Source organism: Aquila chrysaetos, chromosome 26, assembly GCF_900496995.4.
Source record: "Aquila chrysaetos chrysaetos chromosome 26, bAquChr1.4, whole genome shotgun sequence".
NCBI lineage: Eukaryota > Metazoa > Chordata > Aves > Accipitriformes > Accipitridae > Aquila > Aquila chrysaetos.
Window position 1 is genome coordinate 15,631,742 of NC_044029.1, and position 14,309 is coordinate 15,646,050.

Here is a 14,309-nt window from a genome sequence, read left to right on the forward strand (position 1 = left end):
CTTGGACTCTGAAGTTTGGTGCAGCTCAGCTGGCAAGCCTGGCAGCATTTAGAGAGTTTAAGTACAGACCACAGTTCAAATGCACACTAAAATGCACATAGGGCCTCGGGTCTCCATCATCTCCACTTCCCAAAAGTATAAGCTCTCCTCCCCTTGTTGGTCCTCTTTGTCCCTGGACCCCATCAGCACTTCAGTGCTGGTGAAGCTACTGGGCTGTGTGGGTGGTCCTGGGGTAAAATGCATTTTCCAGAGCTGTTATAGGTGGGATCTTTGAAGATGGATGTGCATCCAGCTTGGCCTGAAGGCTGCATGCGTGTTTGTTTGTGTAAATGGCCAGTGGGATCAAGGCTGGGTGAGTTTATTATCCAGCTCATCTCATCCTTCTTCCTTCCAAAGCCAGCTCACGCCCCTGCCATGGATGCGCTGGTGGTGCCATAGAGGGACATAGAGCTCTGCTGCTGGCTCTGGCCACTCAAGGTCCCTTTGGGTGGTATCAGTGGTAGTTTAAATAATTTTCTCTGATCTGTTTAAGCCCTTCTATGTTGCTCTTGAAACATTAAAGGAATAAAAAACTCTCTCCTGGGTGAACATTTCAAGAGCTTGCTTTTACTTCCAACAAAAATGGTACCACTGTAGGCTGAAGTATTGCTATGCTGGACCAAAAACTGCTTTCCCCCCCTTCTTGCATACACCAGTCCCAGGATTCTTGACATTTGACTTGCATCCTTCCTTGACTTAACAGCCTCACATTGCTGGTGTCACTTCAGCATTTCCAAGTCTATCCTTGGTGTAATGTTTCTTGCGTGTCTGGAGGGGTACCCGAGAATCCCTCACGATTTGGCTGTCTCAGAAACAGGCCAGGGACATAGACTGCCCAATCCCTGTTTGAGCATCTCTGTAGAAGAGTGACCATCTGACTTTATGGTTTTACTTTTACCACATCCATGGTGGGTATGCTGGGACCTTGCACGTTATTTCCCAGTGCCCATGGCTCTTAGTGGGCTCATCAGGCAACCTGATAGCCAGGCGTGCCCCGGTCCTTGAGCAGAGCCCTCCCTGCAGCCCTCCTTTTCACACTAAATAGCCTGCTGCTTCTACAGGGGCAAATCCTGCCCTGGCAAAAGACTAATCACAGACATTAAAATAGGCAGCGAATTCCTTTGCTACCAGCTGCTGTACCCCTGAAAGAAAACACTTCTCAAAGGCTGGACAGTGAAGTTTTAAAGGCAGTGCAGTCCAACTTCCTTATAGGTAACTGATTTTTCTAATGCTTCTTAGTGTAAATTAGCAAAGATTTTTTTCTTTCCAGGCCATTACCTTCCAGAAAAGTGCTGCCATAAGGTTTTGTGGAAAAATCAAAAAAAATTTCACACATTTGATATACTTTGTTACGAAACCAAACTAACCAGCTCAACTACTTTTTCCTCACTTGACCACCACTTAAATGAAAGAAGACTTCTCACATGAGAGGGAAGTTCTTCTTTCCTGGAAACCTTGACCCTGCTGCCAGTAAATATGGAGATATCGTTTAGAAAAACGTCACAGATGATTGTGGTCAAATTTGTTGAAAGTGGAGCAAGATGTTTAAAAAAGCACAGCAACAATACTGATCAGCCAGCACATGAGCAATAGGTTATCTACGTGAGCATCTCAGTGCAGAAGCTGCTTTGAGGGTTAACAAAATTAGGTTAACCTCTGTCATCTAACCAGTCTTGCTGTATCACAAACGCTGGTGTGACTGTAGAGGCACGAAGATTTGGGAGAGAAGATGAAAGTATATTCTATTTTCAGATCTGGGCGTTTTTTAGTTCTGCTTTGTCTTTTCACTGTGGAAGGCAAAAAGTCACCTACGGGAAAGCATACCTGCCGAAAAGGACTCCTCTCCCAAGTGACAGAGAACCTGTGTATCAAGGCAACTAGTTTAAAATCATCTGTTCCTGTAAGTTGATCCCACTAGTTGGAAAGTTTATTTTATTTATAGATGTTTCTTTACCAGCTTCATTACTGAGGACCTGAAGACTTCAATAAGCCGAATGATGTCTACAGTCCTGAGAGAGAGGGTAATGATGCTACTCCTGTAAAGATGGGAAAAAAGAAGATGCATAGAGCGGTGGGATGAGTTTGCCAAGGAGTTTGCCATGGAAGAAGTTTGCAGCTAGGCTGGGATTGGAAGACAGATTTGCTGAGTCCTCGTCCTACATCTGAATAAGATGATCGTGATTATTATTACTCCTAAGTATTGTACAAACCAGACTTAAAACTCTGTCTCCCTTCCTCTGCTTAATTAATACTAGCACATTGTATTTTACAGAAGGATCTCATCAAGAACACAAGACTGCTTAAAAAGACAACAAAAATGCTTTTTATGGTAAGATTTATACTACTGGTTTTCCATTTTCTTACTTTGATTTTCCTTTGGTCAATAGAGATAAGAATGCGTGATCAAAAGGAATGACAGCTGACAAAAATCATTTGTGTTTAATTGGGAAGGACATTCTATTTATGAAAGCCATGCATTTAATGAAGTCCTCTGCTTAGAGGAAGAGTGTTATCTCTGCCCCATAGAAAGGGATATTCCCCTGGGATGAGGGGAGAGTTGAGTGTGGAACGGGGAGAAAGAGGTGGATTTGGAAAGCCTGGCTGTAGGCACTTCTCTCTAGGCAGTTGTAGTGGTGCTCTGCCAGGGGACTTGGGAGAGGGTGCAATCCCCCCCAGCAATACTTTCAGGCACCAGCCCATTCACAGGAGGACCAGGGCCACCGCCACCCTCCCGGCCGCTGAGGCACCTTCTGCTGAGATTGTGCGGTACCGAGGATAGCCCAGGGATGCTGCAGGGCAGCCGGGACACCCAAGGAGCTGCTCTGGGCTTTGACCTCCACAGGTGCACTGGAAGAGGGTGATCAGGGTCCTCCAGTGCGATTCAGCATGGGAGTGAAACAGTAAACTTGGGGTGCCTCTTTGTAAGTAACTACAAGTGTGTGAGATATTTTAGCTTCCTTAATGCAGAGATCTAGTCAGCAGGGCCAACTGAGTCAGTTTATCCTGAAGTAGAGACCTACTGGCCTTTCAGCTCCCCTGGATCTCATTGATTACCGTGGGAGTGAAGGCTCCTCGCTTGCCTGTGGGACCTACACATGGACACCTGCATCTGGGTGGCTTAATCTGCAGCTGCAGGTTGGTGGGAATTTCACACCTGATACTTGGTTCCATTGCCTAAAAATAGGCATATAGCCATTTGCGATACCTTTGGGTATCCAAGAGATCCCACAGGCCAGGCAGACATGACACAGGCTGTATAGGATGACTGGTCTCTTCTGGAGCAGCAGGTGGGGATGGGTGGGATACCCTACAGCATCTCGAATGGTATGGGACACCGACGAGGAGGAATGGAACAATGACACCCGTAATGACTCCTACAATTTGGCCAAGATGGTCTGACTTAACTCCCCAGTTTATCTTCCATTTATTCTTTGTGTGTAAAATAGATTTGTTGCTGTCACTTCTGTTCATGGTTAGTCTTACTAATACTCCTCTGGCTGCCAGCACAGCATCCTCCTGCCTTTCCTTCAGAATCCATAGGGGTACATTGAGCTGTTTAAAAAGAAAGGAAGAAATCCAATGGGATACTAAAATTAATGAAAATGTTTTTATTGATTGTACACTTTCTAAACACACGAATTTTCATGAGGCTGAAGTTTTAGGCCAAAGTTGACTTGCAAGGTTTTCATTTCGCAACTCTTTACCTGTTTTGTTTTCAGACAAACTGCAGTGTTCGAGATCAGCTCCTCTCCTTTTACGTGAAAAATGTTTTCAGTCATCTTGGAGTAGGAAGTGACAAGTTGTACATTACTAGTGCCTTCCAGGTCCTGCAAGCGAACATGAACGCCTGTGTGAGTATATTCCTGAGACCCAAACTAACTGTGTCCGGCTGAAAGGCTAGGGAAAGTTCTATCTCATTTTTTCAGCAGAGAGGGGTGATTCAGAGCCATGGTGTGCCCCACATCACAGAGGACCCAACTTCCCGAGGGCTTCCCCGCTGGGGCTGGGGAACTTTAACACCGCTCATTTCCTCCCAGAGTGAGCTTGCGGGGAGCGGGCAAGGTGGTGGAGATACCGTGGAGAGAAGCCACTTCCCTGCTGATGGTGTTGCCTCGTGCTGCTTTCTCAGCACCAAAGCTGCAAAGAGATGGGGTAATCGCAGGGAGAAATGCGGCTTCTCAAGTTTCTGCGGTGTAACACTGGGTATACTTCCCTTCTTCAGCAGCATACCCACTGGACGTGTGTAATCTTTACTCACATGTCATCTCCACTCCTCCGTAATGAATTTTGAAAGAGCTGGTGGTGTCTCATGAGTAAGCAGGGACTGCAATTATGAAGCACATTGGGGCAGTTTCCATGTGTCGGCAATGCCCGCAGCTGGAGCAGGTTGTCAGGGAGTGATGCTGCCCACTGGCAAAATGTCCCTAGAGTGGATCCAGGTGTCCCAGGGAAGAGGCACTTTTACCAACACCGTGTCATCATCCCACTCTGTAAATGACAACAGGACAGCAGATAAAGCACACTTTTGCCCATGCAAATATGCATGCTAACATACTATGATGCTAAGACGACACTGTCACTTGCGGGTCATTTCTCTACTTGTCTTATTTTTAAGGGTAGATGAGTAACAACAGGGTGTGCTTTAAAACTTTATGTCCTATGGCTATTTTTTTTCCTCCCCTAAACCTGCAGTCCTCACAAGTCACAGTGTCCCAAAAAGTGGAGCGTGACTTAGGGTGAAATATGGCTATGGATATCTAGGCAAATGTCTATAGTGATTTTAAAAAGCAAGGGCAGGATGAGAAGTCAATGAAATGTTAATGAATTAAAACTTTGTCTAACCTGAATTGTATGGTAGCATGAAAGAAAAGGACGTTGGTTCTACATGTGTGCAAATATTTGCGATGCAAAAATAAGCAGCTTCAGAGATGTCTTTGCAGAGTTATAGCTCAAAACACAACTGGAATATTTGTATAATGTAAAAAGATTCAAATCTCAATGGGAGAAAACTCCACCAGCTTTCAGGTTCTGCATTTAAATCCATGCTAAACAGTTGCAATTTGCAGTCATTATTCACAGCATTCAACACACTGCTGTGGTTATCTGTGTCTGTCAAAATTCCAGATATTGTATGCTATAATATACAGAGATTTCATTCTTGTCTCAAAAAGCAGTTACACTCTATACAAGTGCCAGTACACACTGAGGAGTTCGGATTGTCAACTGTGACTGAATTCAGAGTATCAGTTATTCTAAAATACCATCAGTGACTGGAGCGTGCTATATAACTTAGTTATACATTTGCTTCTGTGCTGTATGGAGACAAAGAGCTGCAGATTTCTCAAAGCTCCTACCTTCTTAGTGCCATAATTAGTGCCAGCGTTTTACCCAACACAAGTCTAAACATAACAATTTATGTTTCTGGATCTTAAAAGATACTGATAGGAGAGAAAAGACTTCCTGTGGTAGTAGAAAACTACCTCATTCCTGGAAACTAATATATTTTAAAGTATTTGTATTAATTCAAAGCCAACAATACAAAACCATGTGAAAGAATAATAGAAATTGTGAACTGAATGAAAGTGATGGGTCCTTTGCTAATACCAAATTTGGGATTTCTCCACCATATTATTCCCCAATAAATTAGAAAACTCACTCATCCATCTACATAAGCTCTTCAATTTGTATTATCTAGTTGAGTTATAAGATGTTTATCAGAAGGGATTTCTACCATGGCAACTTACTTATCTAATGAATTTGTTACCTTTCAGGGATAAAGTTCTTTATACAATTGAGGCAAACAGTGATACCTTCATATATATACCCACCGTATATTCTTTCATAAACTCAGGCTCTAATCCAGCCAGCTAGAGGCATGCATGCTATTTAAAAATCTGAACAATATTTGTCTCCAAACCACTTCCAAAGACTTTGTACTATATTATTATTATGATTCCCACCCTGCTACTTCTTGGCTTTGTCCAAATAAGAAAACATTAATATTTTCCAATGATTCAGGAGCCCGAGTCCTGTTTTTCAAAAATATGTAGGTTCTAAAATCTCTAAATCCCTTTTCTGCAGTGAAATCAGGTTCTTTTGTTTAGAGTATGACTGCATGGTAAAGGGAACAAACATTTTTCCTAGGATACTGGGAACATCCACCTGCAGCACCACTGACCTATTTACTTGCTCATGTGCCCTAGTCGGCAACATCGCTGAGAACCGTATGAAGTTGTTTCGGAGGTCAGACTTATGTTCCTACATCAGTAGCAGATTATGGAAGTTTTTTCTTGTACTTGAGTGGAGTGCAGAAAGGCAACACATTCACGGCAGGATTTTTAATCCTTGCTCTATCACTGTAGGCAGAGCTCATAGACCTCGAGCAGAGACTGCAGCATCGCTTGCAATGAGCAAGCTTACTTGCTTGCTCATTTGTTTACTTGCTCTTTATGCAGGAAGAACAGAGTTTGCAATGTGTATCACCACTCAAGCCAGCATAGTCATTTAAGGTCAGTTCTGCTACCAAATGATTTCTGTGGAAATCTGCATTGTACAAGCTGACCTTAAAAAAAAAAAAAAAAAGCCCCAAGTCAGAAAGAACTGCCCTAGTTAGAAGATTTTTAAAGGTTTGCAAATTAGAGTTGCTTTTATTTACACTTTCATCCTGCGAGGTGAGTTTAAGAAGCACAAACGGTAACTTGAAAATGTTTGTGCTCCTTTTTGAAGTACTCTGTGTGAGGTAGAAAGAAGGACTAACCATCCATTTCAGCGGAATCATGTCTTTTCATATGAGTTGAGGACCTTTGCCTTTTCCCTTTTCAAACATGTTGTCCTTGTTTGTAGATTGGAAAACATCAGATTTTTCCATTTTTTTCCCTGAAAGAATGACTTTTCCCCTTGGAAAGCCTGAAGAGCTGGGGAGTCAGCAAGCCGCGTTGCTCAGTATGCTCAACCAGGCAGCTCCAAAAAAATCAGCTGGACCAGTTTTGGTCCATCAGAGCCGGGTGGTGAAGACAGGGCTGAGCCCGATGGGGCACCCCGGGGGTCATTGGTGTGTGTGGGGGGACATGGGTCTCCCCCAGTGTTCCCACTCCTGGCATCCCTCTGGGATGGAGCATCGACCCACTGATGCTGTCAGCTGTGCCCTGGCTGGGTTAAACCCGGGGTGCAGCCTTTGGGTCCTGTAGGATGAACTGAACAACTCTTTCCTTCCTAAAACCAGCTTCCAACTCAAATCTTGCAGTGGTAACACAGTCCTGTGCCTCTGGTATCACAGCGGGGGCAGAGGGATGCCAGAACTTGCAAGTAAGACATTGTTGACCGATTTGGGTGGGATGCCTGGGAGCTGGGTAGGGTCTTGCTGGCAAAGCTCCCAGTGATCTTAATGGAAGACTTAGCTTGACAAAAGGGTTCAGGATTAGCCTGTAATTAGACAGATGCTGGAGCAATGGGCAGGAAAATAGGGGGAAGCATAAATTAGCTTTATAAGCGTGTTTGAAGGGTTTGCAGAAAAGTGTGAAAATGCCCTCTGTACTTTGCAAAGGTCTTTGGCCCTTAGCGTCGCCTTCTCTGAAGGTTCAGATTCAAAGGGCTTTGAATCTCAGAGCTAGGATGAGCTGTACAAAAGCTGTAACTGCAGCTGATGTAAAGATCCCCGAGATAAATAGAAAGTGTTTAATAAGAAGACTTAGTGGCATTCAAGTTACAATTTTTTGTGCTGTGAACTCAACTTGCTAGGGAGCACACAGGTAAAATAACACATTTGTAGTAACAGAGGATATTGAAGCGATGCTGAGTTCACAGGCTTTACCAGTAGTCCTGTGGTGCCACACTGTGGGCTGGACTCTTCCTTGCCACTACGTCTTTACATCAGCATCTTTGCTGCAACTAGCTCTTTTGGTTTCTTCTCATCCTTTCAGCTTCCGTGTGCTCCATCCAAAAGGTTAACTTCTGCAGTCAAAAAATTAAAGAAAACATTTCTTAAGGTAAGAGCAGGACGCATTGGCTCCCAGCTGCCCTGTTCAAGGTCTGTGGGTGGTTTCTTTTCTAACGTCTTTATCTTCTCGACAGCTTGGAGAGAAGGGAATCTACAAGGCCATCCATGAGCTGGATATTCTCCTTCCTTGGATTCAAGCTTACATACAAACCATCGTATGAAGAGCGAGGAAGTGACAGACAACACGCCGCTTCTGTGCTAAGAACAGATCCTTACCCAAAAGGCCTGAAAATCAACCGAGAGCCGGACATACAATGGGCCTGGCAGTAACTCCGTCCCACTGAAGGAGAGCCTCTGTAATACAGTGGCAGAAAGAGGGATTTTTCAAGAGCTTTCATGGTTGGCTTGGCATAGCAGCTACTCCTGTCCTGCGGTACGAGAGCAGCCTCCGGAGCAGTTGCGGCACACTGATGTATTTCTTGTCCTGCCAGCTGCCTCACCGGCAGACCCCGGGCACATTGCACGGGCGTAACTTGAAATCTGCTACCGTGCGGATCAGACACAATGATGTCCCATGTGCTGTGGGCACGATCTAGCTATGCCTTGTACCACCCCCTGTGATTACAATTCAAAGCAACGAGGACCACTTTTGAAAATCCCTCCCCTAAGCTAAACTTTTTTTTTTGGTTATAGCTGTATAACAGTATACACAAGCCATTCTACACATAAATAAGAAAATTAATTATATACTGCTTATCATTGTTATTAATTTAAAGTAATAATTGTTCCCTAATAAACACACTCCAATTAATGTCAAAACTTTCGTCTATGACTCATGCATGACCTTCAGATGCCATATGCTCTACATGAGATCACACAACGCAGAAAACACAGTAAATGGATTGCCTTTGGACTAGGATTGCAAAATGGTTTGAGAGACATTTATGGGAAGTTATTACTCAAATGATGGTAGTGGTTTCCAAAATATCTTTCATATGGTACAGAATGAAGATGGCATTCTAGCTTTCTCACATTTTTAAAGATTTACCAGAAGAAACTATCTAGGTGATAAAAGTATTCCCAACCTGTATGTTTGCACTTCCACGGGGGTGAAATTCTGCAAAATTTCAGATCTCATAGTGCTAGTATGTCAGGGGCATCGAATACATCGGTGTGCTGACACCAAAGAGCCTGAGCCAGTTCCTCCTCTGCATTGTGGCCTTCTGGAGCCCAGGGGTGGTGGTTGGTCTCTGACAGGTGATCTTTGGATTCCAGGGTCCAACAACATACGCTCTCTGAACAGGCTATGGGCAGCGCTTCTTCATTTTTGTTCCTTCAGGGATCGTGCAGAAACTCTCTGGGGTCCCCGCACAGGTGGTAGCTAGAGCAGTAGGAGGGAGCCCAGCCTATTCCCACTCCTGAACTCATGAACGGGCCACCACTGCTGCTAGTGGGCTGTTGATCTTCATCCAGGTGAGTTGTTTGTGGATGGTGAGGGTTGAGGAGGGAGAAGAGCATCATCTCGTCTTTAAACTTGCAAATCACTGCCCAGCATCCCGGAGGGGAGAAAGCATGAAGCTATGAGTGAATCCAGCTCATGACCCGCTTCTGTTGGGATCAGAGCTACGTGCTAGACCATACTCCAGCACTTCCTTACAACCCCACCTCACCTCTCCCTGCCCGCAAACTGTGTGTGACTTGTCCTTTCTGATGCCCCAGAGACCTGGAGCGTGGCTGGCTGGCTTTACCAGCTTTTTCCATAGCTTTGCAACACACTGCGTTAGCACTGGCCACTTGTGGCAAAAGCCAAAGAAAGGCAATGTTAAATTGCAATGTGCAAGTTACTCATTAGCGCCTCTACTTCATTAAAAAAAAAGAAGGATGCCATCATTTTGGGAACCTGCCAAAGCATTCAGCAAATCTCAGAGACAGCAGCTTCTGATGACAGTAGACTAGTTTTAAGCATTTGTGGTTTATATAACAAATGATCGCAGACAGATGCAAAGGCTGATCTTCAATGAGAACACAAGGCAATTTCTTTATACTTACGTTTAATATGAAGAACGGTGGAATAAAGACATGAGCCTTTCAGCACAAGCAATGACCTGTCATACCATTAACTTTCTAGCTTCGTATTCTAGCAATTAACATCAAGGAATTCTATTAGTTACAGGCTGAAAAATGGGACATTTTTCTGTTAAAGTACAATGGTGGATCTCTTGGGAAATTCCACTGACTGACCAAGGTGCCGGGACCGCAATAACAGCGTGCACTTTGTGTGCTCAGTATATTCCGGGGTTCAGCAGTCAGTGCCATGGCACCAGTATGCATCTTTTGCAGGGGCCTCTTGATGTCCCTGTGTTGACTTTAGTCATCACATATTAAACATGCCAGTTCAGAGAAGCTGGCTAGGCACACCTGTTAATGGATTAGGATAAACACTGGAGACGTTTTAGTCTAACACATATAAAAAAAATGTTCATATGTGGTAGTTTCTGTTTGCTGAGCATTTTCTTCCATTACCATGATTTCACCTGATTATGTATATCCCACCGGTTTGGTAAAAAGAAGGGCTGACTCAAAGAACTCTAAAAGGAGGAAAAAATCCAACAGTCTGCCATGGACAATTCTCGGGTAAATTCTATTTCTTGTTACTCTTCTGAAGATGGGAAATCAGTTATGCAGACAAAAGGAAATATGATACATGAATAAACCAATGTTACCTCTCACGTAACTAGTCAGATGATGACTGAAAGCTCCTCAAAGCAGAGTTCGTATTTTTTTGACCTGTAGCATTTTCACATTGTCTTTGATCTCCAGCTTCCTCAGCCATGTACATGAAAGGACAGAACTTGGGAATAGATTGCCCAGGTGACCATGGTAGGAGTACAAGAAAAGAGTGAGAATATTTTGTAAGATAAATTCAGTTGCAAACTGTCCTGTAAAAGCTAGTCAGTAAATAATTCTCAAAAAAACCCCAACAACAGAAAACCCCATAAAAGGACCCAAACACTGAGGAATATATAATCTGCTAAAATTGTTCTTAATACCTTGGCACTATAAATTTAAACCTGTTCCTTGTGAAGGATAATAGATATACCTGACAAAAAACGTTCTTATGCATATACTTTCTTACCCGGGGAGACAGCAAACCTAATGTGCCATCCTACATGGTGATTTTAAATTTGACAGGGACCTGCCAATCCAGAACATATATGCAGTAATATATAACAGGCACAGGCAAGGCGAGGAAAGCTGCCTTATGCCCCTTATTCTAGAGGAATACCAGCTCCAGCTGAATGCCTTGCATGTTTAGCAATGAGACACGCGTTTAATCCTCTATTTTATTAGTAGTGTTATGTTATATTATTTCATTATTTGTTATTTTATTACTAGAGGGAGTTGCAGTATATGACACACCAGATTTTGTTGCAGTAGCTTACCAGGCAACTGTATTTTATTTGAGCAAACTATGTTAAAAACCAGTCTGAACACAGCATTCCTGGCTCTGAACTTTAGATCTTGGCACTTTAGATCTTACTGAATTTCCTTTTTTTTTGCTGTTTTGGAATGCTCTCCTTACACAGTAAGATGACACCTAGTAGGCTAACGAGACCGAAATGCAGTCCTAACTCTCTCGTTTAGATTTCACGAAGCCTGTTGTTGCCAAAATAGCACATTCAGGGAGAAGAAGCAGGGAAAGCTGGCCCAGTGCTTTAATTAACAGGAGGCTGCAGAGACAGACCAGGGCAGGCACAGGACCCCACCGCCCAACAGCCCAGGACCCATCCTGGCCACACGAGGCTGGAGCAGGAGCCTGAAGGTTTCCCGGGGTGCGATGCTCGTTCCAGGGTGAGCTGGGCAGCGGGGGACCCGAGGAAGGGGAGGTGCAGCTGGCTGAGGGTACGTTCACTCGCTCACTCCTAAGAGCGTAACTCCGTCATTTCAAACGTTCGCCCCACAGACGAACAACTGCACTGAAGTCCCACCGTCCTGAGGAGTCAATATTCAACAACAGCTTGCACTGTCAGGGCGAATGTCTAACTAATACAAAGGGGTTGCAACTCAAAATGCATTTTTTTCAATTAAAACAAAAATGGTTAATTAGAGGGACAGTAGCAAAGGTGGTACATTTAATGTTGTGGTCTTTTTCAAGCACGTAATTTAATTTTCATTTATTGTGGTGTCCGTTTTCATTAATTTATTCACACAGCTCATCCATTTGTTTGTGAGATTTAGGTTTGCTTTCTGTTTTAATGGTTTTTGTCCAAAATCTGGTGTATGGAATAGAAAACTGACCGTGGGCATGGCCTAGCCAGCCTTCATCGGACGTCACTGTCCAGCCCTCGCCGCTGGCAGGGAGCAGTAGCCGGGATCTGGGCGCTCAGCACAGGGAACCCCATGGCTGTGGGAGCAGGAACGACTGCTGCTTCTCGGGTGCAGAAGAGAGCCGGTGACACCTGCAAACACAAAAACTTCCACTTCTAATTGGCAGAATGCATGGGCAATGTTTTCAGATGATTCAAGTCGCTGAAGATTTTTCTTGTGGAAATTTTGCTGAACTACCACATCCAGTCAGTGGGATTTTTTGGTTTTGTTTTTTCTTTTTCTCCCCTCATGGATGTTCAGAGTTGAAAAAGAAAACTCCAGAAGCAGTCTACAATGATTGCATGTGGATTATTTGTCTTTTCTGCTGTGCTGAGGTGCAAAGGTGGATATGAGCTCCATGGCTAAAAATAATTTCACAAAATGAGCATTGCCGCCCGTTTTTCAAAGGGATGCAGAGATATGTAGGTGACACACAAAGAAAGAGATGAACTTTGAAAGGGACTTAAATGAATCCGATAACTAATTTTCACAGATTCCATCTAGATTTAAGCGATTTGTCTAGTTACTAATCAACCCACAAGTAGCACCTTCTTCCCTGGCGATCAGCACGATGCCCTGTGGTGGAGGGGTTGGGGAAGGGCAAACCCGTCCGCCCTGCTGTGTTCATGGGGGTCAGCCCTGCAGCAGCTCCATCCATCTGACAGGAAAATCAAGTTATCTCACGGCATAAAACCTCAGGACTTGGGGGTTCTCGCTCTCATTTTCCATATGGCTTAGGACACTTTGCGGACTCTTAGTTGCCTTGTCTATAAAATGAAAGCAGTAACACCTCTGGGCATGGTGCATCTTCATGCAGTAATGCAAATCACATTTCCAAACTAATTAAACACTCCTGAATGAAAGGCAAAGTATAGCACCTGCAAAATATAGGTCTTTATTTAATTGAGAAGTGTTGCGATAAGTGACACATGCCATACACAGGCCACTTAGCAAAAAATATTGTGTTGCACCTTCACAAAAACATAGCAAAATAATTAGTATTAAATATATTTAACTGACAATTCAAAGTAATAAGTATGGACAAAAGCTTATTGCCTTTTAAAACTAGACAAGGATAGCTTTTTAATTTTTCAGATGAAACTCTAGGTGTCACTCTTAGAAAACAAGACTCATGTTGGTCCCAGTTTACTTCTGACTCCTCAGTTGATAGAGAAAGTGTTAGAGAATGTTTCATAAGTAGTTTCCTTGGATGGAAAACTGAGATAGATATGCAGTTGGATTAGAAAGTGGTTTTTTTTTTTTTTTTTTTGATTTCAATTGCCACAAACTTAGAATTGAAATTAAAAATGAGGAGGAAGAAAGATGGGCATATAGCCAAAGACTAGGGTTATAAATCAGATATGAATTCAGTCCCTGGTTTTACTACAGACTTCCTACGTGACTGTAGGCAAGTTGCTTCATCAAGGTATTTTTCTCCTTTGGCAAATGGAAAAATTGTCTATCAATTATTTGCCTAAGTTCATTTATCTTTGCTTTGCATACAGAAATCCTCAAAAGGAAATTAATACCCATGTAGTGTTAATTGTTGTCACTATTGCTTAGCATGGCTTGTCTTATCACAGTGTTTCGGTCTTTTTGGAGTAGTGACTCTTATTACACAGAAGAAAGGGTATTTTGTGACTGTTACTGCAAAGGGAAGAATGAAAAATATGTGGTTGTGTATTAAAATTGTCACTAGATTGTGATTTCTTGAAAAACACTGATCTAGTGGAAAGTGGCAGCTGCACATGCAGTTTTGGCATTGTGTGTATAATACAGCAGCAGTCAGCAAAGACAACAATTTCCATCACAGACAAGACGACGTACAAATTTTCTCTGTTTTCCCTGAAGTACTTTTTTTCTCTCAAGTGCAAAATCTTCAGAGCAGAGACTATCCCTTGATAAGTAATTTCTGCTGTAAACTGAACCATTTACAGCAAATCCCTGATCTCAGCTGGAGCCCTGC

General features: G+C 43.3%; 1 protein-coding gene across 1 annotated transcript; it reads left to right on the forward strand.

The window, feature by feature from the left end:
- Positions 1-1,768: 1,768 nt before the first annotated feature.
- On the forward strand, positions 1,769-8,196 carry IL26 (interleukin 26). Its single transcript, XM_041120452.1, has 5 exons — positions 1,769-1,939; positions 2,312-2,368; positions 3,759-3,890; positions 7,959-8,024; positions 8,110-8,196. The coding sequence occupies exons 1-5, from the start codon at positions 1,769-1,771 to the stop codon at positions 8,194-8,196; spliced, it is 513 nt and encodes a 170-aa protein (XP_040976386.1).
- The last annotated feature ends 6,113 nt before the right edge of the window (positions 8,197-14,309 follow it).